Here is a 27,500-nt window from a genome sequence, read left to right as displayed (position 1 = left end):
GACAATAATTTACTGTTCATAAATAAATATATAATAATGACAATAATTTACAGTTCATCAATAAATATAAATATATCATCATGATAATAATATACTGTTGCTCAATAAATATAAATATATAACAATGATAATAATAATAATAATAATATACCGTTGCTCAATAAATAGAAATATATAACAATGATAATAATAAAAAATAACCATAATAGCATATTTATTTAATTAATTAATATAAACATATAATATTGATAATGTTAATCATACAATAATAAAAATAGCAAATAATAATTTATTTTTACTACTGCTGCTACTAATAATAGTAATAAGAATGATGGACCGGACTGTGAAGATTAAACCATCCTCCTCCTCCTCCTCCTCATCCTATCTCCCCTCCCCGGCAGACAAATGAGTGAGGGTCCCCACCCGCCCGGCTCCCCTCGCCTGGACGCCCTCTCCAGCCACGTCCTGGCAGCCTTCACCTCCTTTGGCCTGGACCACAGCTGGACCGATAGCCACTACGTGGGGCTGCAGCGCCCCGACCGGTCAGTACCGCTGATACTGTGGTGGTGGTGGGGGAAACGGGGTCTTCGGGGGGGGTGGCTTTTTAACCCTTCCTGCATCCCCTCCCCCTTTATTTCAGGGGTCGACCCAACTTCCTTCGCCGGCTGGACGCCAGCGGGGCCGCGGTAGAGGAGCTGCAACTGGGGGACCCCGAGGTTTACTGCCCCTATAGCGCCTCTGGCACCGTTGTGGTAATAATGGCTGCTCTGCCCACTGGGTGGCACTCCTGTCAAGCCCACAGGCGCAAACGGGGCGCATTTGGGGGTACAGGAGCCGAGGGTCAACTCATCAAACATTTCGGTGGTCTTTTTAAAGGGAGGACGGGGGGGAGCAGTGTGGCAGCTTGGAAACCGAAAGCGCATTCCGTCAATCTTTTCTTTTCTTTGTTTTTTTACGTTTTTTTTTGTTAAATTTATTTTGACAACCAACATTGACCAACCCAAACATAAAACATCAAATAAAACCACCTTTCCATGGATACAGTGTTCGATAGGTACATATATCTCTTGTGCAAGAGTCTTTTCCCTTCTAAATTTAGATTAAAATTCATATTGAATAGATCAGCTTTGCCAACTCTATTATTATTCACTCCTTAATAGACTATAATTATAAATTCAGGTCATCCTTTTCGGGCAAATCTCCACTTTCCCAAAACCTAAATATTCATCCTGTCATTCATTTCATTCTAATCAGTTCTAATACCTCATTACGCTGTCTTATCTTTACTATTATGTTGCATTCATATTAGAATATATTTTATTCCCCTATTTTCTCATCTGACCATTGATAAAATAAATCCCCTATTTTGATAATATTCTTTGTCTTCTGGCTGTCTAATTTCTAATGTCCATTTAATTTCTAATGTCCATTTAATTTCTAACGTCCATTTAATTTCTAACGTCCATTTAACATTCATTGACTAATGTCCATTTATTGATATTTCTGCGCATTCCGTTATTTTCTTAAATCGCCCCCGTCTTCTGACGGAATTTTTCCCCGCTTTCCCAGTTTTGAGCCAATTCAATTTCTAGCTGCTGTTAAAAAAACATTTCTAAATCAAATAGGTCGATTCTCTACTGGATCCTTCAGGTAAGATAGCCAAGAAAAATATCTCTGGTTTAAAGGTTTTCCAAGATAGTAAACTAGGGGATCATAGTTTCCGTCGGTGCAAAATTCTAATTGGGGGACATGATGGAGGACTCTGGGCTACGGCTGTGTCCCATTGGAGAATTGGAGAGTCGGCTGCACCCAGGCAGTGCCGGCATGTTCACTCCCTAATAAATCCTTTTTGGAAGTTTTGCAAGTTTGGCTCGAGACTCAGGATTTTTAATCGGGGGGGTGTAAACGGCCGGAATCCTGACAGCGAGTCTCGGGGTGCAAATCCTCTCCAGTCCACCCAGTCTGGTCTTGGGGAGGGGGGGGCACGCTTTCCATACTGGTCCAAACTCGGCCACTTTAAGACTTCGGAACTTCAACTCCCAGAATTCCTGGCAGTCAGCCGAGGAATCCTGGGAATTGAGGTCCACGGGTTATATAAACTTGGCACGGAGGTACAATTGGGGGCCCTAAATTTCCGACGCCAAGCTAGACAGCGCTTGTCCAGTTTGCCCTGTTTTATGACCGTTCGCGTCACGGTTGTTAAGTGAATCACGGGCAGGTTTTCGGTGAGTAAAACGGCCATTGAAGGAATCCGGCTTCCCCTGAATTGACATCGCTTGTTGGGATCCCATGACCCCCTCACACACCCCCTCCGGGAACACTTCAACTCGTCACAAATACGAGTCGGTGGCCAAGTACCTGAATTTTGATCCCGTGACCACAGGGGTCTGTGTGTGTGTGTGCTACGACGGTGGTAAGTGTGAGAAATGGTCACCATTCCCCGTTTTCAGTGCCGTTGGAACTTCTCACGGTCACTAAACGAATTGCTGTAAGTCAACCTGCCGGTGCCCCATCCCTGACTCGGACCAAAGAGAGATTAAGATAGATTTCACCTAGGGCTGGAAGCTCTTCGAGAAGAGTTCCAAGGATATCCTCGGCCCAGGAGAGCACTGGGGTTTTTTTTGCATTGTTTCTTCTCTTGGGGAGGGAATTCTCCCCCCCCCACCCCCCCACTCCCATTTGAAGGGTCCCCCCCCCTCCTCTGAGCATGTTTCCCCCTCCTCCCCGTCCTCAGGGCGGCCTTGTCTTTGCCAACTACGGACGCAGGGAGGACTTTGGGGCGCTGGAGCAGCAGGGGTTGAGTCCGCGGGGTCACCTGGTCATCGTCCGCGTGGGGAAAATCAGCTATGCCGAAAAGGTGAGCCGCCTCTGCACCCCAACAACGTAGACAACCCCCCCATCCTCCTCCTCCTCCTCCTCCTTTCATGACCCCATAATCCCTTGTGGGGTGACGTCTGGGCCATTCGAAGAGAGCTAGCAGAGCATTTTGATGGCCGGATGCCTTTCCTGTCGCCAGGGCGGGAGTTTTGTTCGGCGGATATTATTCTCATTGCGCCCAGAGAGAGAGAGACACAAATATCTGCCTCTACCTAGGATCGAACTCGCAGCCCCTGGACTGTGAGGCGAGAGGTCCACCTCTAGGTCCACCGCACCGCTCATTGCCATTCCACAACGGACCCCCCCTAATTTGAACGGGCAGCTGAATGGAGCTGAGGGTTTTACTGGCCTGATGCCTTTCCCGTTGCCAGGGCGGAGTTTTGTTCGGCAGATATTCTTCTCATTGTGCCCAGAGAGCACTTCGCAATCGGGGAGGGGACATATGTCCAGAGCATCCTCCTGTGGGAAGGGTTGAGACAAAGGTTGGGAACCACGCAGAACAGATTTTTTTTGGGGGGCTTTAAGGATGGGAGGGGGGTCGTGAAAGGGGAAGGGTCATTCCGAGCACTTTCTCCCCCCACCCTCCCGCGCAGGTGGCCAATGCGGAGGCTAGCCAAGCCAAGGGTCTCCTCATCTACCCGGATCCCAGCGACATCCCCCAAGACCCCCGTAAACTGGGCCTTTCCCCTAACATCAGCATTTACGGGCACGTGAGTAAGATTGGGGGGTTTGGCGGGGGGGTCAGAAGCCAGCTGTTGAACCTGCCCCGTCCTCCATTTTGTCTTCGGCTACCTGCCGGGGCCGTTACCGATACATCACGGGGTGTGTGTGTGTGTGTGTGTGTGCGGTGACGTTCCATTGCAGTGGTGAGATATGTGACCGGTTCGCAACGGTTCGACCGACCTGGTTGTTAAGAAAAAAGGCTTCCAAGGAGAAAGGAAGAGAAAAGGCCAGGCGAGCAGGCGGGGGAAGAAGCAGCGGCCCCTGCTGTGCCCTGCGCCGAGGTAGACTGCCTTGATCCAGGGAGGTTCCGGATGGCTTTCCCAGCTCAGGGTGGCCTCTTTTCCTCCCCCCCTCCCCCGCCACCATCTTTGCAGGTTCATATGGGGGCCGGAGATCCGTACAGCCCTGGTTTCCCGTCCTTCAACCACACCCAGTTTCCCCCCGTGAGGTCATCGGGGCTGCCCACGATCCCGGCTCACCCCATCAGCGCTGCCGTGGCAGCCCACCTGCTACGGTGTGTAGCTGGGGAGGGGTTTTTTTTTGAGGGGGGGGGGAGAGAGGAGGGCCTTGTTGAGCGGGACAAAGGATGGAAAGAGAGTGGAGCCGTGCCCGCCTTCCGACGTGGCGTTTGTCATGTTCATTTCCGGCTCCTTTTACAGGCAGCTGACGGGACCCCCGGCCCCCCAGTCCTGGAGGGGGCTCCTCCCAGAGGTGCCTTACCTGCTCGGCCCCGGGGAGCCCAACTTCCGCCTGCAGCTCGGGGTGCACAACGTCCAGCAGTCGGTGATGATTAACAACGTTTTCGGCTGCATCGAGGGCAAATTTGAACCCGGTACAAGCGGGGGCCACGGGAGTCTAGGGTGGTGCGACAAGGAAGGTAGGAGAGAGCTTTCCAGCAAGCGAGACTGATGGGATTCTTTGTTTTTGCATCCCGATGAATCGACTAGATCACTATCTGATCGTGGGGGCCCAGAGGGACTCCCTGGGACCTGGAGCTGCCCGGTCTGGCGTGGGCACGGCCATTTTGCTAGAACTGGCCCGGACTTTTGTCGCCATGGTGCAGAATGGTAAGCCGATGAGGGAGGCGTTGTAAGGGCAGGGGAAGATGTCACTTCATAAGACCCCAGCGTCCCGCTGGAATATCGGTTGTGTCCCGTCACAAAACATTTCTAGGCCCGTTTTATAGTTGCCAACAGAAAAGAGGGGGCGATTTGAAGGAGCAGTGCAGCAGTTTAAAAACTGAAAGCGCATTCCATACTTTCTCTTGCAAAGATTGGAACTAAACTACTGGGATTTCTGCCGGGAAAATACCTATTTTTGACACTCAGCGATGAAGGTGTTTCGGTTGGAGAATTTTAATCCCTGGTTGGAGAATGTGATTGTTGACTCTCAGCTATGAAGGTGTTTCAGTTGGAGAATATGAATCCCTAGTTGGAGAATGTGACTGTTGACGCTCAGCTATGAAGGTGTTTCGGTTGGAGAACATGAATCCCTATTTGGAGAATGTGACTGTTGACTCTCAGCTATGAAGGTGTTTCGGTTGGAGAACATGAATCCCTAGTTGGAGAATGTGATTGTTGACGCTCAGCTGTGAAGGTGTTTCGGATGGAGAACATGAATCCCTAGTTGGAGAATGTGATTGTTGACTGTCAGCTATGAAGGTGTTTCGGTTGGAGAACATGAATCCCTAGTTGGAGAATGTGATTGTTGACTCTCAGCTACGAACGTGTTTCTGATGGAGAACATGAATCCCTAGTTGGAGAATGTGATTGTTGACTGTCAGCTATGAAGGTGTTTCGGTTGGAGAACATGAATCCCTAGTTGGAGAATGTGATTGTTGACTGTCAGCTATGAAGGTGTTTCGGTTGGAGAACATGAATCCCTAGTTGGAGAATGTGATTGTTGACTGTCAGCTATGAAGGTGTTTCGGTTGGAGAATTTTAATCCCTGGTTGGAGAATGTGATTGTTGACTCTCAGCTATGAAGGTGTTTCGGTTGGAGAACATGAATCCCTAGTTGGAGAATGTGATCGTTGACTTTCAGCTATGAAGGTGTTTCGGTTGGAGAATATGAATCCCTAGTTGGAGAATGTGATTGTTGACGCTCAGCTATGAAGGTGTTTCGGTTGGAGAACATGAATCCCTAGTTGGAGAATGTGATTGTTGACTCTCAGCTATAAAGGTGTTTTGGATGGAGAATATGAATCCCTAGTTGGAGAATGTGATTGTTGACGCTCAGCTATGAAGGTGTTTCGGTTGGAGAACATGAATCCCTAGTTGGAGAATGTGATTGTTGACTCTCAGCTATGAAGGTGTTTTGGATGGAGAACATGAATCCCTAGTTGGAGAATGTGATTGTTGACTTTCAGCTATGAAGGTGTTTTGGATGGAGAACATGAATCCCTAGTTGGAGAATGTGATTGTTGACTTTCAGCTATAAAGGTGTTTTGGATGGAGAACATGAATCCCTAGTTGGAGAATGTGATTGTTGACTCTCAGCTATGAAGGTGTTTCGGTTGGAGAATATGAATCCCTAGTTGGAGAATGTGATTGTTGACGCTCAGTTATGAAGGTGTCTCGGTTGGAGAATATGAATCCCTTGTTGGAGAATGTGATTGTTGACTCTCAGCTATGAAGGTGTTTCGGATGGAGAACATGAATCCCTAGTTGGAGAATGTGATTGTTGACGCTCAGCTATGAAGGTGTTTCGGATGGAGAATATGAATCCCTAGTTGGAGAATGTGATTGTTGACTCTCAGCTATGAAGGTGTTTCGGATGGAGAACATGAATCCCTAGTTGGAGAATGTGATTGTTGACGCTCAGCTATGAAGGTGTTTCGGATGGAGAATATGAATCCCTAGTTGGAGAATGTGATTGTTGACTCTCAGCTATGAAGGTGTCTCGGTTGGAGAATATGAATCCCTAGTTGGAGAATGTGATTGTTGACTTTCACCTATGAACGTGTTTCGGTTGGAGAATATGAATCCCTAGTTGGAGAATGTGATTGTTGACTCTCAGCTATGAAGATGTTTCGGATGGAGAACATGAATCCCTAGTTGGAGAATGTGATTGTTGACTTTCAGCTATGAACGTGTTTCGGTTGGAGAACATGAATCCCTAGTTGGAGAACATGATTGTTGACTCTCAGCTATGAAGGTGTTTCAGTTGGAGAATATGAATCCCTAGTTGGAGAATGTGATTGTTGACGCTCAGCTATGAAGGTGTTTCGGTTGGAGAATATGAATCCCTAGTTGGAGAATGTGATTGTTTACGCTCAGCTATGAAGGTGTTTCGGTTGGAGAACATGAATCCCTAGTTGGAGAATGTGATTGTTGACTTTCAGCTATGAAGGTGTTTCAGTTGGAGAACATGAATCCCTAGTTGGAGAATGTGATTTTTGACGCTCAGCTATGAAGGTGTTTCAGTTGGAGAACATGAATCCCTAGTTGGAGAATGTGATTTTTGACGCTCAGCTATGAAGGTGTTTCAGTTGGAGAATATGAATCTCTAGTTGGAGAATGTGATGGTTGACTTTCAGCTATGAACGTGTTTCGGTTGGAGAACATGAATCCCTAGTTGGAGAACATGATTGTTGACTCTCAGCTATGAAGGTGTTTCAGTTGGAGAATATGAATCCCTAGTTGGAGAATGTGATTGTTGACTTTCAGCTATGAAGGTGTTTCGGTTGGAGAACATGAATCCCTAGTTGGAGAATGTGATTTTTGACGCTCAGCTATGAAGGTGTTTAGGTTGGAGAACATGAATCCCTAGTTGGAGAATGTGATTTTTGACGCTCAGCTATGAAGGTGTTTCAGTTGGAGAACATGAATCCCTAGTTGGAGAATGTGATTGTTGACGCTCAGCTATGAAGGTGTCTCGGTTGGAGAACATGAATCCCTAGTTGGAGAATGTGATTGTTGACTCTCAGCTATGAAGGTGTTTCGGTTGGAGAACATGAATCCCTAGTTGGAGAATGTGATTGTTGACTCTCAGCTATGAAGGTGTTTCGGTTGGAGAACATGAATCCCTAGTTGGAGAATGTGATTGTTGACGCTCAGCTATGAACGTGTTTCGGTTGGAGAATATGAATCCCTAGTTGGAGAATGTGATTGTTGACTCTCAGCTATGAAGGTGTTTCGGTTGGAGAACATGAATCCCTAGTTGGAGAATGTGATTGTTGACTCTCAGCTATGAAGGTGTTTCGGTTGGAGAACATGAATCCCTAGTTGGAGAATGTGATTGTTGACTTTCAGCTATAAAGGTGTTTTGGATGGAGAACATGAATCCCTAGTTGGAGAATGTGATTGTTGACTCTCAGCTATGAAGGTGTTTCGGTTGGAGAACATGAATCCCTAGTTGGAGAATGTGATTGTTGACTCTCAGCTATGAAGGTGTTTCGGTTGGAGAACATGAATCCCTAGTTGGAGAATGTGATTGTTGACTCTCAGCTATGAAGGTGTTTCGTTGGAGAACATGAATCCCTAGTTGGAGAATGTGATTCTTGACGCTCAGCTATGAAGGTGTTTCGGATGGAGAACATGAATCCCTAGTTGGAGAATGTGATTGTTGACTCTCAGCTATAAAGGTGTTTTGGATGGAGAATATGAATCCCTAGTTGGAGAATGTGATTGTTGACTCTCAGCTATGAAGGTGTTTCGGTTGGAGAACATGAATCCCTAGTTGGAGAATGTGATTCTTGACGCTCAGCTATGAAGGTGTTTCGGATGGAGAACATGAATCCCTAGTTGGAGAATGTGATTGTTGACTCTCAGCTATGAAGGTGTTTCAGATGGAGAACATGTTTTGAAGTTTTGAAGCTTGGCTCGAAGTTCTCACGATGTAATAAGGGCAGCTGCCAAAATCCTGACAGGTAGTCCTTGACTTATGGCCACAATTGAACCTAAAATTTCTGTCACTGAGACCGTTGTTAAGTGAGTTTTTGCCTATTTTACTCCCTTTCTTCCTGAGCAGTTTGTTCAGCGAATCTCTGCAGAGAGTCACACAGTTGTGAAGTGAATATGGCTCCCACATTGATTTTACTCACGCGACCGGGGACATTGTAACTGTCATAAATACGAGACCCTTGCCAAGCATCTTGCCTTTTGATCACTTGGCTATCGGGGTGGTGCAATGGTCGTAAGAGTGAAACATGGGCCCGAGTCACTTTTTTTCCCGGTGCCATCGGAACTTCCGATGGTCGTTAAGTGGACGGACGTAAGGCGAGGTGGCTGCTTTCAGAGTCGGGGATCTCACGGCCCCCCTTTTGGGTCCCAGCGGCTGTTGGGTGGGGGTAGGCCTATTCTAGAGCTGCGGAGGGGGGGAAGGAAGGGGAGGTCACGAGTTCGAGAGAATCCGCCTAGAAGCGATGGAGATCCCTGTTGGTGGTTCGCCGTGCAGACGGCAGCGGAATCGGACAGTGGGGAAGAACGGGGACCCGTCCGGGAGTCTGAAGAGGACTCGGACGAGGCTCCTGCGTCCGACACAGAGATGAGGCCAGGGCCACCTGGGAGTGGGGTGCTGCCTCCGGAGCTTCCAGAATCTGACATCAGCGAGGAAGAGGAACGGTGGGAGCCTGTTCCCAGTGTGCGTATGCACAGAGCTGCCAGAAGGCGAGAGCAGCTGAGAAAAAAAGGGACGACTCGGGAGCAAGGCTGGGAGGCGATCGCCTCTCCCATAAGACATAAAGGAGGAGCAAAGGACAGGAATCTTTGCAGGAAGCAACTTTCATTTGATCGGTTCCGAGTCCTCGGAACTGATCGAACGAAAGTTGCTTCCTGCAAAGATTCCTGTCCCTTTATATATATATATATTGGTACGTCGGTTGGTTTCTTTTCTAGTTCCTTGGACACTTTCTGTTTTTGGCCGCACTTCACAGGGAAGAGCGGCGGGTGCTTATCTCGAGGAACTAGTTTGAGCTTCATTCCCGAGCTGGGAATGACAATCATTCCCAGCGTTGCAAATCAAACGAGATTTGCTTGGTTTTTGGGGGAGAAAAAAGCCCGTGTGCGTCATTACGGTCTCGGAAGCCCGGGTCAGAATCAATCCCGTGTCCCCTACACCGCAGGGTTCCAGCTACGGAGGAGCCTGCTTTTTCAGCTGGGACGCGGGCGATTTTGGCAGCGTGGGCTCCACCGAGTGGCTGGAGGTGAGCGGGACCCGGGCGGCGTGGTTTGGCGAGAGGGGGGACACTGGAACCACCACCCACCCCCTTCATCGGGGTTTGCGAAAGAGGGTGTGTCCCGCCCACCCCCTAAAAAACCTCCTCTGTCTCTCGGGCGGCCCAGGGACCGCCAGACCCTTTGATCGGGGGATCAGCCACGGGAACGGGGGAGCTCCTCGTCCGAGTTGCCCTACGGGGAAGCTCCTCCCCCATTTGAAAGCCGACGCTCCTCCCTCTGCAGGGTACCTGACGATGCTACACCTGAAGGCCGCTGCCTACATCAGCCTGGACAATGCTGTCCTGGGTGAGTGGGACGGGGGTGGGTGGGTGGGGGGGGGGGAAGAGCACCCCGGTAGCCCCTCCCCACCTCAGAGAGATTGCTGGTCTTGGGGGCGGGGAGGACGACAGACACAAGTCGGGCTGTGCTGCCCAGAGGAAGTTGTGGGAGCGCCAACATCCCTGGAGACGGACGAGAAGAGGTTGGAGTCCCGTCCTGTTGGAAATGGGGTAGGGTCTTCCTGCGTGGGCAGACGGGGGGGTTGGACTAGATGACCTACAGGGTCCCTTCCAACTCTGTTGTTCTGTTCTTTCATTCTTTCCTTCTTTTCTTCTTTCCTTCTTTCCTTCTTCCTTCCTTCCCTTCCTCTTTCTCTCCTTTCTTTCAGAAATGGTATAGGGTGTCCTGCTTGGGGGGATTGGGGTTGGACTAGATGACCTACAAGGTCCCTTCCAACTCTGTTATTCTGTCCTTCCTTCCTTCCTTCCTTCCTCCCTCCCTCCCTCCCTCCCTCCCTCCCTCCTTCCTTCCTTCCTTCCTTCCTTCCTTCCTGTCTTCCTTCCCTTCCTTTCTCTTTCTCTTTCAGAAATGGTTTAGGGTGTCCTGCTGAGGTGGAGGGGGGTGGACTAGATGACCTATAGGGTCCCTTCTAACTCTGTTATTCTGTTTGATCTATCTATCTATCTATCTATCTATCTATCTATCTATCTATCTATCTATCTATCTCTTTTCCTTCTTTCCTTCCTTCCTTCCTTCCTTCCTTCCTTCCTTCCTTCCTTCCTTCCTTCCTTCCTTCCTTCCTTCCTTCCTTCCTTCCTTCCTTTATTCCTTCCTTCCTTTCCTTTCTCTATCCCTTCCCTTTCTCTTTCTCTCCTTTCTTTCAGAAATGGTGTAGGGTGTCCTGCTTGGGTGGATTGGGGTTGGACTAGATGACCTCCAAGGTCCCTTCCAACTCTGTTATTCTGTTCTTTCTTTCTTTCTTTCTTTCTTTCTTTCTTTCTTTCTTTCTTTCTTTCTTTCTTTCTTTCTTTCTTTCTTTCTTCCTTCCTTCCTTCCCTCTCTCTTTCTCTCCTTTCTTTCAGAAATGGTGTAGGGTGTCCTGCTTGGGTGGATTGGGGTTGGACTAGATGACCTACAAGGTCCCTTCCAACTCTGTTATTCTGTTCTTTCTTTCTTTCTTTCTTTCTTTCTTTCTTTCTTTCTTTCTTTCTTTCTTTCTTTCTTTCTTTCTTTCTTTCTTTCTTCCTTCCTTCCTTCCTTCCTTCCTTCCTTCCTTCCTTCCTTCCTTCCTTCCTTCCTTCCTTCCTTTATTCCTTTCTGTCTTCCTTCCCTTCCTTTCTCTATCCCTTCCCTTTCTCTTTCTCTCCTTTCTTTCAGAAATGGTATAGGGTGTCCTGCTTGGGTGGGTGGGGGGTTGGACTAGATGACCCCCAAGGTCCCTTCCAACTCTGTTATTCTGTTCTTTCTTTCTTTCTTTCTTTCTTTCTTTCTTTCTTTCTTTCTTTCTTTCTTTCTTTCTTTCTTTCTTTCTTTCTTTCTTTCTTCCTTCCTTCCTTCCTTCCTTCCTTCCTTCCTTCCTTCCTTCCTTCCTTTCCTTCCTTCCTTCCTTCCTTCTTTCCTTCCTTCCTTCCTTCCCCCATCCCTCCCCTTTCTCTCCTTTCTCTCCTTTCTTCCAGAAATGGTGTAGGGTCTCCTGCTTGGGCAGGGGGGTTGGTCTAGGTGACCTCCAGGATCCCTTCCAACTCGGATTATCTGTTATCCGTGAAGGAGCGTGGCTGCTAAGGGGGTAGAGAGCCCCCCCTCCTCCTCGCAACTGCCATTACCCCCAGCCAGGTGGGGGGGGGGGGAAACAAAAACCACCGGGTGGGGGAGAGTCCCCGACAAAAGTTCCTCAATGAGGACTAGAACCTTGGCCGCTGGTCTCTTGGCAGGAGACGACCGATTGCTGGCTAAGACCAGCCCGGCCCTGATCAGCCTCATCGAGAGCGTCATTAAGCAGGTGAGGAGGAGTGGAGGGGCGGGGGGAGGAGGAGGGCAGGACGAAAGGGTCTCCTTGAGGCCATCCATCCCCAAACGTCCTTTCCTGCAGGTGGACAGTCCGAATCGTAGTGGTCAAAGCATCTTCGAGCAGATGACCGAGCAGGGCCGGCGCTGGGAGAATGAGGGGTAAGGGGGGGGATTTAAAGAACCCCTATTTTGAGACCCCCCCCAAACACCCCCAAGTCCACCCACCCCCCCTCCTCCCCTTGGTCCCCCTCCCATCAGGGCTGAGCGGCAGAATTGGTAAAAATTGGATAATAAATCAGAGAAGAAGAAAAAAACAGGGGTTTAATCGGTATTTCTTAACCGTGGCAATTGAAAAGCAGGCTGGACTCCAATTCCCAGAATTCCCCACTCTGAATTTGGCCCCGTTAAGACTGATGGACTTCAACTCCCAGAATTCCCCAGCCAGCAAAGCTTGAAGTCCTCCATCTTAAGTTCCACTACGCCAGCTGAGGAATTCTGGGAGTTGAAGTCCATCCATTTCAAGGTCCGCCATGATGGCTGGGGAATTGTGGGAGTGGAAGTCCATCCATTTTAAGTTCCATGCCATGATGGCTGGGGGATTCTGGGAGTGGAAGTCCATCCATTTTAAGGTCCTCCATGATGGCTGGGGAATTCTGGGAGTGGAAGTCCATCCATCTTAAGGTCCATGCCATGATGGCTGGGGATTCTGGGAGTGGAAGTCCATCCATCTTAAGGTCCGCCATGATGGCTGGGGAATTCTGGGAGTGGAAGTTCTTCCATCTTAAGGTCCGCCATGATGGCTGGTGAATTCTGGGAGTGGAAGTTCTTCCATCTTAAGGTCCTCCATGATGGCTGGGGAATTTTGGGAGTGGAAGTCCATCCATCTTAAGGTCCATGCCATGATGGCTGGGGAATTCTGGGAGTGGAAGTCCATCCATCTTAAGGTCCTCCATGATGGCTGGGGAATTCTGGGAGTGGAAGTCCATCCATCTTATTGTCCGCCATGATGGCTGGGGAATTCTGGGAGTGGAAATCCATCCATCTTAAGGTCCGCCATGATGGCTGGGGAATTCTGGGAGTAGAAGTCCTCCATCTTAAGGTCCGCCATGATGGCTGGGGAATTCTGGGAGTGGAAGTCCTCCATCTTAAGGTCCGCCATGATGGCTGGGAGATTCTGGGAGTTGAAGTTCATCCATCTTAAGGTCCGCCATGATGGCTGGGGGATTCTGGGAGTGGAAGTCCATCCATCTTAAGGTCCTCCATGATGACTGGAGAATTCTGGGAGTGGAAGTCCATCCATCTTAAGGTCCGCCATGATGGCTGGGGAATCCTGGGAGTGGAAGTCCATCCATCTTAAGGTCCGCCATGATGGCTGGGGAATTCTGGGAGTGGAAGTCCTCCATCTTAAGGTCCGCCATGATGGCTGGGGAATTCTGGGAGTGGAAGTCCATCCATCTTAAGATCCGCCATGATGGCTGGGGAATTCTGGGAGTGGAAGTCCATCCATCTTAAGATCCGCCATGATGGCTGGGGAATTCTGGGAGTGGAAGTCCATCCATCTTAAGGCCCGCCATGATGGCTGGGGAATTCTGGGAGTGGAAGTCCATCCATCTTAAGATCCGCCATGATGGCTGGGGAATTCTGGGAGTGGAAGTCCATCCATTTTAAGGTCCGCCATGATGGCTGGGGAATTCTGGGAGTGGAAGTCCATCCATCTTAAGGTCCGCCATGATGGCTGGGGAATTCTGGGAGTGGAAGTCCATCCATCTTAAGGTCCTCCATGATGGCTGGGGAATTCTGGGAGTGGAAGTCCATCCATTTTAAGGTCCGCCATGATGGCTGGGGGATTCTGGGAGTATAAGTCCATCCATCTTAAGCTCCGCCATGATGGCTGGGGAATTGTGGGAGTGGAAGTCCTCCATCTTAAGATCCACCATGATGGCTGGGGAATTCTGGGAGTGGAAGTCCATCCATCTTAAGGTCCACCATGATGGCTGGGGAATTCTGGGAGTAGAAGTCCATCCATCTTAAGCTCCGCCATGATGGCTGGGGAATTCTGGGAGTGGAAGTCCATCCATCTTAAGGTCCGCCATGATGGCTGGGGAATTCTGGGAGTGGAAGTCCATCCCTCTTAAGGTCCGCCATGATGGCTGGGGAATTCTGGGAGTGGAAGTCCATCCATCTTAAGGTCCATGCCATGATGGCTGGGGAATTCTGGGAGTTGAAGTCCATCCATCTTAAGATCCGCCATGATGGCTGGGGAATTCTGGGAGTGGAAGTCCATCCCTCTTAAGGTCCGCCATGATGGCTGGGGAATTCTGGGAGTGGAAGTCCATCCATCTTAAGGTCCATGCCATGATGGCTGGGGAATTCTGGGAGTGGAAGTCCATCCATCTTAAGGTCCTCCATGATGGCTGGGGAATCCTGGGAGTGGAAGTCCATCCATTTTAAGGTCCTCCATGATGGCTGGGGAATTCTGGGAGTGGAAGTCCATCCATTTTAAGGTCCTCCATGATGGCTGGGGAATTGTGGGAGTGGAAGTCCATCCATCTTAAGGTCCATGCCATGATGGCTGGGGAATTTTGGGAGTGGAAGTCCATCCATCTTAAGGTCCGCCATGATGGCTGAGGAATTCTGGGAGTAGAAGTCCATCCATCTTAAGGTCCGCCATGATGGCTGGGGAATTCTGGGAGTGGAAGTCCTCCATCTCAAGGTCCGCCATGATGGCTGGTGAATTCTGGGAGTGGAAGTCCATCCATCTTAAGGTCCGCCATGATGGCTGGGGAATTCTGGGAGTGGAAGTCCATCCATCTTAAGGTCCGCCATGATGGCTGGGGAATTCTGGGAGTGGAAGTCCTCCATCTTATTGTCCGCCATGATGGCTGGGGAATTCTGGGAGTGGAAGTCCTCCATCTTAAGGTCCGCCATGATGGCTGGGGAATTCTGGGAGTGGAAGTCCTCCATCTTAAGGTCCACCATGATGGCTGGGGAATTCTGGGAGTGGAAGTCCATCCATCTTTTATTTTTATTTTATTTATTTATTTATTCATTTATTTATTTTTTTATTTATTTATGGGGAATTCTGGGAGTGGAAGTCCTCCATCTTTTATTTTTTATTTTATTTATTTATTTATTCATTTATTTTATTTTTTTATTTATTTATGGGGAATTCTGGGAGTGGAAGTTCTCCATCTTAAGGTCCGCCATGATGGCTGGGGAATTCTGGGAGTTGACATCCTCCTTTCTTAAGGTCCTCCAAATCTCCCCAAATGCCATTTTTGGAACCCTCACCCCCCCTTCCCTTCCCTTCCCTTTGACCCCAGACCCCCCCTGACCCCGGTGGGTTTCTCTCTCCCCCCAGCATCCAGCCCCTTCCCATGGACAGCAGCGCCTTCGCCTTCACCTCCTTTGGCGGCGTCCCGGCGGTGGAGTTCTCTTTCGTAGAGGTGAGATGCCCCCTCCCCACGCCCTCCCCCCTCCTTGCAAGGACTGAAATGCAGGAAGTTCCCCCCCATCTCTAGGTCCGATGGGGATTCTGGGAGTTGGGAGTCCTGCCATCTCAACCCTCCCCTCCACTACTTACACCCCCAGCCCCTCCCCATCGTTGCCAGAGGCAGGCTCCGCAGCCCCTCCCTCTTCGCCATCCCGTCGTCGTGTGTGTGTCTCCCCCACCCCGCTTCCCCGGCAGGACTCGCGCCCGCACCCTTCCTCAACACCATGCTGGACACCTACGACCACCTGAACCGGGCGCTGCAGGGCCGCCTGCCGGCCGTGGCCAAGACGGTGGCCGAGGTGGTGGGCCACCTCCTCCTCAAGCTGTCCCACCACCACCTGCTGCCCCTCGACTACTGGTGCTACGGGACGTCCTCCTGCGGCAGGTCGCCCGCTTCAACCAGTTCAACGGCCAGCTCAAGGTGGGCGCCCCCCCCGCCTTTCCCGCCCCCATTCCAGCCGGCCTGGGATTTGAGCCGGTTCGCACCGGTTCAGGCGAACCGGTGGTTCCATTGGACCCCTGGGGTTCCCGCCAAAAACGGTCGTTTCAGGCACGGCGAAGCTTTTCGGTTGTGGTGTCGGCACCCACAATACAATGCGGCCTCCCCTGCCCCCCACCGTGTGCATACGAGCACAACACCCCCTCCCCACCCCCTCACCCGCCCTGTGCATGCGCACGCCTCCCAGCCGGCTTTTTTGGCCCGTTGATGATGGGCATTTTTCGCCTTTCCGAAGGCTCGAGGGAAGCCTCTCTATCCTCGGCAGGTCGAAAAAAATGGGCCCCTTTCGCCACTTCCGGGATTTCCGGAAGGCCCGTTTTTTCGCCCTCCCAAGGTTCCTCTTGTCCCCGGGAAGGTCAAAAATGCCTCCAACGGGGCGAAAAATCATCTGGGAGGCAGAACTCACTGTATCCAGGGGATTGGCCCAAAGTCACCCAGCCCGCTAAGGCGGGACTAGAACTCACGGTCGCCTAGTGATTGGCCCAAAGTCACCCAGGTGGCTTTCATGCCTAAGGCGGGACTAGAACTCCCATTCTCCTGGTGATTGGCCCAAAAATGACCCAGCCCGCTAAGGCAGGACTACAACTCACTGTCGCCTAGTGATTGGCCCAAAGTCACCCAGCCGGCTTTCATGCCTAAGGCGGGACTAGAACTCACTGTTGCCTAGTGATTGGCCCAAAGTCACCCAGCCGGCTTTCGTGCCTAAGGCGGGACTAGAACTCCCATTCTCCTGGTGATTGGCTGCTTACTCTGCGTTTCTCATAGCGTCCAGCAGGGGAGAAGGCGGCGCAAGGGAGAAACGGGCCCGCTCACCTGGGGCGCCACCTGCCGGGTGAGGCCGCTGGGCCTCTCTCCTCGGAGGGGGGGATTCCCCCCCAACCCCTCTGCACCCGATACCCGGGCTTCACACCCTTCTCCACCACCCCTTACTCTGCTTCTCCCTCGCCCAGAGTCGGGGTCTCACCCTGCAGTGGATGTACTCGGCACGGGGGGATTACGTGCGGGCCGCCGAGAAGCTGCGCAGGGACATCTACACCTCGGAGGAACACAACGAGCGGCTTCTGCGGATGTTTAACGTTCGCATCATGCGGGTGAGGCCTGTTTACTCTCTTGCCATCCCTTCCTCTGCTATCTCTCCTCTGTAGCCTCTTTACTCACTTTTCATCCCTTCCTCCGCCATCTCTCCTCTGTGGCCTGTTTACTCTCTTTTAATCCCTTCCTCTGCCATCTCTCCTCTGTAGCCTCTTTACTCTCTTTTCATCCCTTCCTCCGCCATCTCTCCTCTGTAGCCTGTTTACTTTCTTTTAATCCCTTCCTTTGCCATCTCTCCTCTGTGGCCTGTTTACTCTCTTTTAATCCCTCCCTCTGCCACCTCTCCTCTGTGGCCTGTTTACTCTCTTTTAATCCCTCCCTCTGCCATCTCTCCGCTGTAGCCTGTTTACTCTCTTGCCATCCCTTCCTCTGCTATCTCTCCGCTGTAGCCTGTTTACTCTCTTGCCATCCCTTCCTCTGCTATCTCTCCGCTGTAGCCTGTTTACTCTCTTGCCATCCCTTCCTCTGCTATCTCTCCGCTGTAGCCTGTTTACTCTCTTTTAGTCCCTTCCTCCGCCCTCTCTCCGCGGTAGCCCCCAGACGCAAATCCTGCTAGACTATTAATCGATGGGTTCTGGGGGGGCCTCAAGTGTGAGGAGACACAGCCCCCCTCCCCAAATCCTTCAGCCTGGCCCTGGCCCTCTGGGGGAGGGGGGTCCGCAGCCGTCCAAAGGACGCCTCCCAACGCTTCCCCTCCTCCTTCCTCCAGGTGGAATTCTACTTCCTCTCTCAATACGTGGCGGTGACCGAGACTCCCTTCCGGCACATCCTCCACGGCCGGGGCCCCCACACTTTGAGGGCCCTCCTGGAGCACGTCGGCCTCCTGCGAGACGCCCCGGAGAAGTTCGACGAAGTCCTCTTCCGACGGCAACTGGCCCTGGTCACCTGGACGCTGCAGGGGGGCCGCCAACGCCCTGAGCGGCGATGTGTGGAATATCGACAACAACTTCTGAGCCGGGAACCTCCTTCCCCCCAAAATGGCGGCCTGTTGTCTCGCCGTCGGTCTCTCTCTCTCTCTCTCTCCTCGCGCGAAGCAGATCCCCCTTGGCAAACGGCGTCGCGTGGTTGCTTTTTTTTGGGGGTGTAGTTTGGGCAAGGCCACGCGTGCGAAGTTGCCCACGCCGAGGGCTTTCGTGGCGGCCCCCCCCGATCCCCTCTTCCTTCCCCCCTCTTTTCCTCCCCGATTTTTAATTTATCAGCGACAGGGTTCGCTATGAATTCTTGGAATATTGCTATGCAATAGAAATAGCAAGGCCCTCGTGCCTCCCGGGTTAATTATACGTTGCGCCCTCCCCTGAATGGAATCGCAGCCCTCCCCTCCTCGCCCTCCCCCCTCGCCCCCACTCCGGATTTATCAGCAGCAAGGCCTGCTATAAATGGAATTGATTTATTGCTATGTAATAAGACGGGAATCCTGCCTCCTTCCTCCTTTCCTTTCCTTCTTGCCGTCCTCCTCCTTTCCCTCGCTCGTTCTTCCTCCTTGGTTAAATCCGTCGGCGGCCGCGAATGTTTTATTGCACGGATGGAATAAAAGGCGCGTTGACTTTGGCCACCACTACCCCTCCCCTGATGTTGATCGAGGCCTGGTGGATGGGGTAGTAAATAAAACCTCCCGAGGATTTATGAGGAGCGAACATCTCGGCATGACCTGGGTGTAGCCGACTCGGAGATGCGTTAATTCGCTGTCCCTTTGGACCCTGGTTCTCTACCCGGCCCCCTCTGGGTGTATCGTAATTCATATTCTCCAACCGAAAACAGGGCTGTTGCCGAGAGGTCGACGATCACGTTCTCCAGTTTGCGTGGCGGAAAGGCCAGGCGCTTAGTTACAATCTTTGCAAGATAGGAATGGAAGGCGCTTTCGATCCCAAACTGCTACACCGCTCTTTCAAACTCCTTTCCCACCTCCCGCTTTTCGGTTGGCCACTAGGAAAACGGGCGTAGAAAATGTTTTATGAGTTGACAGTCGCCTCCCCTCACTTCTTGAAGGTGAACCTGTACGAGACAAAAAAAACAAATTGAGTGCTGGCATAGAACGGGCATAGAAAATGTTTTATGAGTTGACAGTCGGCTCCCCTCACTTCTTGAAGGTGAACCTGTACAAGACAAAAAAAACAAATTGAGTGCAGGCATAGAACGGGCATAGAAAATGTTTTATGAGTTGACAGTCGGCTCCCCTCACTTCTTGAAGGTGAACCTGTACAAGACAAAAAAACAAATTGAGTGCAGGCATAGAACGGGCATAGAAAATGTTTTATGAGTTGACATTCGGCTCCCCTCACTTCTTGAAGGTGAACCTGTACAAGACAAAAAAATAGAGTGCAGGCATAGAACGGGCATAGAAAATGTTTTATGAGTTGACAGTCGGCTCCCCTCACTTCTTGAAGGTGAACCTGTACAAGACAAAAAAACAAACAAATTGAGTGCAGGCATAGAACGGGCATAGAAAATGTTTTATGAGTTGACAGTCGGCTCCCCTCACTTCTTGAAGGTGAACCTGTACAAGACAAAAGAACAAATTGAGTGCAGGCATAGAACGGGCATAGAAAATGTTTTATGAGTTGACAGTTGGCTCCCCTCGCTTCATGAAGGTGACCTGTATGAGACAAAAACCAAATTGAGTGCAGGCATAGAACGGGCGTAGAAAATGTTTTATGAGTTGACATTCGGCTCCCCTCACTTCTCGAAGGTGAACCTGTACAAGACAAAAAAACAAATTGAGTGCAGGCATACAACAGGCATAGAAAATGTTTTATGAGTTGACAGTCGGCTCCCCTCACTTCTTGAAGGTGAACCTGTACAAGACAAGACAAACAAATGGAGTGCTGGCATAGAACGGGCATAGAAAATGTTTTATGAGTTGACAGTCGGCTCCCCTCACTTCTTGAAGGTGAACCTGTACAACACAAAAACACAAATTGAGTGCAGGCATAAAATATGGGAGTTGTCTCCGATGCCGCCTCAAATTGAGGATTCGCCACCCCCTCATCATGGGTTTGGCCCCCTATGACCACGGGGTCTGGGGGGCTCATGAGGTAGGGGGGCACTCAGGGTCAATCCAACCACAAGTTGTAAGAGGCTACTACGGAATCCCGGGTGTATTTTTTTCCTAACCGTTGGGGCCACTCCAGTTGTAGCTGCGTTCATTGGTCCACCATTCCGCTCTCTCACGTGCCTGGCAGGTGTCCATCAAATCACGGCTGACTGGGGAAAGTCAGCACCGAAAAAACACAAAAAACCCGTCGTAACATGGAGCAAAACTCACAGAACAACGTGACAGATATTTTTAGCTCAAGAGGCTTGCTCTATATTGCCTCCTTCCTGGGGCTGGGAGAAAGCGGCTGGCTTAAAGTCGCCCGGCCGCTAGTTTTCATGCCTAAGAACAGGTCTAGAATTCACACAGGCTCCCCGTTTCGAACCCGGCTCCAACCCGGCTCTCGGTCTCCTTAATTCCTCTTACAACGTATTTCCAAGCAGACGAAGCAGCTCTGGTCGTTTATTAAATAAATCTTCAATTAAATCAACTTGGCCGTGATATAAATCCCCTCTGGTTGACTTGATCCGAAGGAACCAGGATTTCTGGAAGGGATAAAAATCCAGGAGAGGATCTGCTGGTCCCTTCGCCTTACCAATTTTTTTTTAATTGAACCACAGGATTCATTGGATTAAATTTGGGTTTACATCGAATAAAACAACATTTTATTAAGCGTAATGAAGGTCAAATGTCCTCAGAGTTCACGCAATCCCATTTTTTTTTTTTTTGCTCAATGCAATCACACCGCACTTTATTACATTTAATAAAATCCCGGTTTTATTCCCACCCCACCCACCCCGAATAAAATTTTTAATCCTAAAATGTGCTCGCAGGAACGCAGGAATACCCGGCGCAAGAGCGCGTAAAGAGGTCGATGGCCGCGTCGTACCTGGGCAAGTAGGGAGAAGGTCAGCCAGGTAGGCGTCCCAGGTGGGTCTCCATCCTCCTCCACGTCGCGGCTGCCCCAAAGGTAACTTTCCCCCCATCCCAAAAAAAAGGGCCAACCAGGACTTTTCTTGGATATTTTTTTCGTTTGTTAAATATGTCTTTTTATTAGACGTTTTCTTTCATATGCATCACTATTCGAGAATCGTACTTATGGGGTTGGGTCCTGGATACCTTGCAGGTCATCTAGTCCAACCCCGCGCGGGGAGAAGAAGCAACGGCTGGTAAACTCACCCAGGGAGAGAAGCAACCTAGAACTAAGGAGGTAACCTTCTCAACGGGGAGAACAATGGAACCCATGGAACTGCCTGCCACCAGAAGTTGTGGAGGCTTCACACCTTAAGAAAAAAACTGGACAGCCGGACAGGCAGGGGCGGGATTCCATTTTCTTAACCACCGGGTCTGTGGGCGTGGCCTATTTTGTGGGCGTGGCTTGGTGGGTCCCGTGACGGGCTTGTCTGAAAATATTGTCAATATTTACGTCAATATTCAATTTTTTTTAATTTAAAAAATGAGGCCAAGCAGGCAGGCAGGTGGAGTTGCTCACAGATTCATTCAGTGATCTATCTCTCTGCCATTGGCTAGCTCAGTCTGTCACATGAAATTTGCTTGCAAGCAAACTCCCAAAATTAACTCACAACACGCCTTGTACGTAAATATTGAATTTTTTTATATATAAAAGAGCCATTTTTACCCAAAATCAGGCCAAGCAGGCAGGCAGATGAAGTTGCTCACAGAATCATTCAGTGATCTATCCATCTGCCATCGGCTACCTGAGTCTGTCACATCAAGTTTGCTTGGAAGCAAACTCATAGCATTTGCTAGCAAGCACACTCACAAAATTAACTCACAACACGCCATGTGTGTAAATATTGAATTTTTCATTTAAAAAAAAATGAGCAACTTTTACCCAAAATCAGGCCAAGCAGGCAGGCAGATTGAGTTGCTCGCAGAATCACAGATTCATTCAGAAATCTATCTATCTGCCATCGGCTGCCTGAGTCTGTCACATAAAATTTGCTTGCAAGCAAACTGATAAAATGAACTCACAACACGCCATGTACCTAAATATTGAATTTTTTATTTAAAAAAATGAGGCAAAGCAGGCAGGCAGATTGAGTTGCTCACAGATTCATTCAGAGATCTATCTATCTGCCATCGGCTGCCTGAGTCTGTCACATAAAATTTGCTTGCAAGCAAACTCACAAAATGAACTCACAACACGCCATGTACGTAAATACTGAATTTTTCATTTAAAAAAAAGATAAGCAACTTTTACCCAAAATGAGGCAAAGCAGGCAGGCAGATTGAGTTGCTCGCAGAATCACAGATTCACTCAGAGATCTATCTATCTGCCATCGGCTGCCTGAGTCTGTGACATAAAATTTGTTTGCAAGCAAACTCACAAAATTAACTCACAACACGCCAGGCGTGTAAATATTGAATTTTTCATTTAAAAAAAAAAGATACACAACTTTTACCCAAAAACAGGCAAAGCAGGCAGGCAGATGGAGTTGCTCGCAGAATCACAGATCCCCTCAGAGATCTATCTATCTGCCATCGGCTCCTGAGTCTGCCCTGAATAATAGAAGCTTCAATCCTAGGGAGGTTCGCTCTGCTTAAAAGCAGAGCCGAAGATCTAAAAAATTACCTAGAAAAGCTAGAAATCCAACCGTTTCCTGCTTCCTAGCTGATCTAAATCTCCCGGCACAGCAGAACGGATGATGGTTGGGAGGGAAAATAGCGACTTAGCGGGCAAGTTGGATGGCGTGCATGCCAGGTAAGGAGCGAGTAGGCGGGGCGGGGCGGGGGCCAGCCAGTGGCGCAATTTGCCGGTTCTCCAAACTGGGCAGAATTGTAACAACCGGTTGTGTATAGAACCGGTCCGACCAGGTAAAATCCCACCCCCGTGTACGGGGTCTCTCTCCTGCTTCCGCAGGGGGGGTCGGGCTAGATGACCTCCAAGGTCCCTTCCTCCCGGCTCTATTCCGACGGGTCGAGCTTGGTTCTTCGGTCGGAAGCGCCTCCCGAGTGGTGTCCCACTGCCCAGCCCGCCAACCCCTTCCCCAAACCCCTCCCCCATGCCCAGACTGACCCTTCACCCTTGTTCTTCTCCTTCAGCCAGTGGTGCAAGGCGTTGCTGTTGAACTGCAGCGCCCCCTTCAGGCCGCCCTTGCACTGGATCTGCATGATGGTGTAGGAACTCTTCACCACTTCGATGAGCCCCACGCAGTCCCCGATGGACAGGCAGCCGTACGGCAGCATCCTGCCAAGAGGGCAGGGCAGGTCAGGCCTGGAGGGAGCCCGTGGGTTTGTGGAGCCGAAGGCCAGGGAGTAGCGAGGGAGGAAGGCGGGGTGGGCAGGTGGGTTTTACTCCTCCCAAATGGGGCAGGGGGCTTTCGCAAGGGAGGAGCACTGATCTCCTGCAGCCGGCCACACGCAAGCACATCTCCTACTCCGTCTCTTTCTCCTCCCCACCCTACTTTTTAATATATATAATACATTATAATATATATACATATATAAATAATAGAATACATTCACCAAGAATCAGAAGATACTCATAGGATACTAAATCAGCAATCAAAATCGTACGTGGAAAGTAAATCATATCAGTGGTAAGGATACAAGCAACAAGGTTATAGTCAAAAGTGGGAAGAGATAGGTACTAGGAAGGATGATAAAAATACATTCGCCAAGAATCATAAGATACTCATAGGATACTAAACCAGCAATCAAAATCGCACGCGGAAACTAAATCATGGAAGTTGTAAGGATACAAGCCACAAGGGTAGAGGGAAGAGATGGGTACCAGGAAGGATGAAAAAATACATTCATCAAGAATTGTAAGATACAACACTTAGTGATACTCATAGGATACTAAACCAGCAATCAAAATCGTACGCGGAAACTGAATCATGTAAGTGGTAAGGATACAAGCCACAAGGTTAGAGGGAAGAGATGGGTACCAGGAAGGATGAAAAAAATACATTCATCAAGAATCGTAAGATACAACACTTAGTGATACTCATAGGATACTAATTCAGGAATCAAAATCATACGAGGAAACTAAATAATGTGTAAGGATACATGCGACAAGGTTATAGTCAAAAGCGGGAAGAGACAGGTACTAGGAAGGATGATAAAAATGCATTCACCAAGAATCATAAGATACTCAGAGGATACTAAATCAGCAATCAAAATCGTACGCGGAAACTAAATCATGCAAGTTGTAAGGATACAAGCCACAAGGTTAGAGGGAAGAGATGGGTACCAGGAAGGATGAAAAAAATACATTCATCAAGAATTGTAAGATACAACACTTAGTGATACTCATAGGATACTAAACCAGCAATCAAAATCATACGCGGAAACTGAATCATGTAAGTTGTAAGGATACAAGCCACAAGGTTAGAGGAAGAGATGGGTACCAGGAAGGATGAAAAAATACATTCACCAAGAATCATAAGATACTCATAGGATACTAAACAAGCAATCAAAATCGCACGGAAACTAAATCATGTAAGTTGTAAGGATACAAGCCACAAGGTTAGAGGGAAGAGATGGGTACCAGGAAGGATGAAAAAAAATACATTCATCAAGAATTGTAAGATACAACCCTTAGTGATACTCATAGGATACTAAATCAGCAATCAAAATCATACGAGGAAACTAAATAATGTGTAAGGATACATGCAACAAGGTTATAGTCAAAAGTGGGAAGGGATAGGTACTAGGAAGGATGATAAAAATACATTCACCAAGAATCATAAGATACTCATAGGATACTAAACCAGCAATCAAAATCGTACGCAGAAACTAAATCATGTAAGTTGTAAGGATACAAGCCACAAGGTTAGAGGGAAGAGATGGGTACCAGGAAGGATGAAAAAAATACATTCATCAAGAATTGTAAGATACAACCCTTAGTGATACTCATAGGATACTAAATCAGCAAAATCAAAATCATACGAGGAAACTAAATAATGTGTAAGGATACATGCAACAAGGTTATAGTCAAAAGTGGGAAGAGATAGGTACTAGGAAGGAGTGAGCGGGCCGGGACGATTCCCGCGGGGCCATGTGGGTGGCGCAGCCTTGTGTACCTGCGCAGCCTGGGATTAATTGCTTTGATTTGTGTGTGTGTGTGTGTGTGTGTGAGAGAGAGAGAGAGAGAGAGAGATAGATTTCTCTGCGGACCACCAAAACTGTCACGCAGCCCACCGGTTGGCGATCGCTGATAGGAAAGCATTCAGATGTGGACGATTTTTCCTTTCGGTTCGGTCTTTGAAAGCATGCCTAACCGGAAAGTTTCTGGTTGGACGGTCATCTCTTTCTTTCGGCAAAGCCAAAGGTTGAATTGGGAGCCGATATCTCTCCGTGCTTGACGGGGAAGGTCCACCACATGTGGAAATAGGTGCCACTAGCGCCGGTGGAAACACGCCGCGGTGATCTCGATGCTACGGCCTTTGGTTTGCCAAGGATCGACGACGCGCCGAAAGTCCCGGAGGGGTCACAACGCGGTGAGGACACTCCGGATGCCCATCTCGGACGGGGTGGGTGGGTGAGTGGTGGTGGTATGCGGTGGTGGTGGGGGGGTTGAGATGCCAGGGCGGCTCCTGGCTCCCTGCCAGCCTTTTATCGCCCGTCGCACTTCAGCCGGGCAGTGGAAAAACGGCCGATTTCCGGCCAGCAGAGATAAGCCCGTCTTCTCACACGCAGCCGGGATGACACAACGCTCTTACACAACGGCAAATGTCGAAGCACGCCCCCCCCCCCCCCGCCCGCCCCCCTCCTCTATCTCACCCTAGGAAAGAATTTGGGAATTCCCTCCGCGGCCGCGGCACCTTCCAACCCGTAAGGTCAACTCCAAAGATACTCCTTTGGCCTTTTTGAAGCGGCCAGCAAAAGGGTGCGTGTGTGTGTGTGTGTGTGTGGAAACAAGGCATTCTTGAAATGCCTAGATAATCCACTCGGCAGCCCAAAGTGGTTCGGGAGCATAAGGAGGGCATGAGAGAGCATGTGATTTTATTTCATTTTTATTTGGTTTTTGTCCATGGCTTACAAGAGAATAGGTATAAGTATAAACATAGGAATGCACAAGGATGGAAAAATCCTAATATTTCTAATGAAGAACTAATATTACAAAAAAAAAAAAAAAAAATTAAAAGAATGGAGTGCTGAAATATTTCTATTCAATGTGTCCATCAACGTTTTGTACAGTTGTCTATGTTCAGATATGTGCAGTCACACTTATCTTTGTGTACATACATTTTGTTGTGTTTTCCACGGACGTATTCATAGATGCCTTGCATATTTGCACACATATATTTATATTTTACTGTTGTTTTGCACTTCTGGTTGGATGCTAACTGCATTTCGTTGCCTGTATCCATGGCAATGCCAGTAAAGTTGAATCTAATCTAATCTAATCTAATCTAATCTAATCTAATCTAATCTAAACTAAAATGAATATGTTAACACTGAAACTGAAAGAGAAGACTGAATACTTCTTAATTTGGAATCAATGGTATGAAAGAGAAACAAGAAATAAGATAAGAAAGTTGAACTGCGAGAGACCTCAAGGAAATAAAATGTATAGGTAGGACATGTGAGAATGTACGAATAATAATTATAGTTAAAGCTATTAATCAATATTAGATAAAGGTAAATATAATGTGTTAAGGATATTTAAGATAAGAACCTGTATAGATGTCAAGAAGGCTGTTGAAATGGTGATGTTCTATGTTGTAATAATGGAAACTTAATAAAAATATATTTAAAAAAAAGAAATATGTAGCAACCGATGCACTGTATAATTGAGTTTTTACTTGTTGTTTGTTTGTGTTTCTCTATGTTTGTTGTTAAAAAATTTATATACATATATATATATGAATGAAAGAATATATGTTTTCTTAAGTTTTCGCGGGTACTTACATGTATGGCATTCAGCTTTGTTCGGGTATTTTCCCACGTCATTATAGTTGTGCTTTTAAAGTTGTAGCAACGTTTCGGCAGAATCTCATCTGCCATCATCAGGCTTCAAATATATATATATATATTTGTTTTGTTAAGTGTTCACGGGTACTTACATGTACTTACAATATCTATCATCTATGTATCTACCTACCTACCTATCTATCCTCTATCATCTTTCTATAATTATCTATCATCTATGTATCTATCTATCTTTCTATCCTCTATCATCTATCTTTCTATATCTATCATCTATGTATCTACCTATCTATCCTCTATCATCTTTCTATATCTATCATCTATGTATCTACCTACCTATCTATCCTCTATCATCTTTCTATAATTATCATCTATGTATCTATCTATCTTTCTATCCTCTATCATCTATCTTTCTATATCTATCATTTATGTATCTACCTA

General features: G+C 48.6%; 2 protein-coding genes across 2 annotated transcripts in view; one reads left to right on the top strand and one right to left on the bottom strand.

The window, feature by feature from the left end:
* TFR2 (transferrin receptor 2) overlaps positions 1–18,194 on the top strand; it is a 27,351-nt gene extending 9,157 nt beyond the window's left edge. The window contains 19 exon segments of the mRNA XM_087947412.1: positions 402–542; positions 641–752; positions 2,735–2,857; positions 3,471–3,587; positions 3,975–4,114; positions 4,260–4,432; positions 4,548–4,667; positions 9,665–9,692; positions 9,694–9,746; positions 10,002–10,064; positions 11,969–12,036; positions 12,127–12,203; positions 15,406–15,490; positions 15,733–15,739; positions 15,742–15,900; positions 15,903–15,958; positions 16,987–17,127; positions 17,838–18,026; positions 18,028–18,194. Of these exon segments, the coding sequence (XP_087803538.1) occupies positions 402–542; positions 641–752; positions 2,735–2,857; positions 3,471–3,587; positions 3,975–4,114; positions 4,260–4,432; positions 4,548–4,667; positions 9,665–9,692; positions 9,694–9,746; positions 10,002–10,064; positions 11,969–12,036; positions 12,127–12,203; positions 15,406–15,490; positions 15,733–15,739; positions 15,742–15,900; positions 15,903–15,958; positions 16,987–17,127; positions 17,838–18,026; positions 18,028–18,081 (1,906 nt within the window). The 3' untranslated portion in view covers positions 18,082–18,194.
* Positions 18,195–25,356: 7,162 nt separating this feature from the next.
* The window catches only part of POP7 (POP7 ribonuclease P/MRP subunit), a gene marked incomplete at its 5' end in the record, with an annotated part of 4,012 nt that continues 1,868 nt past the window's right edge, over positions 25,357–27,500 (bottom strand). The window contains 1 exon segment of the mRNA XM_087947411.1: positions 25,357–25,487. Within this exon segment, the coding sequence (XP_087803537.1) occupies positions 25,357–25,487 (131 nt within the window).

This window comes from Notechis scutatus, chromosome Z (assembly GCF_049901735.1).
Source record: "Notechis scutatus isolate UNSWTSFEM ecotype Mainland chromosome Z, rNotScu1.2, whole genome shotgun sequence".
Lineage (NCBI taxonomy): Eukaryota > Metazoa > Chordata > Lepidosauria > Squamata > Elapidae > Notechis > Notechis scutatus.
The sequence above is the reverse complement of the archived record's forward strand: the minus strand, read 5'-3'. Positions and strand labels throughout refer to the sequence as shown.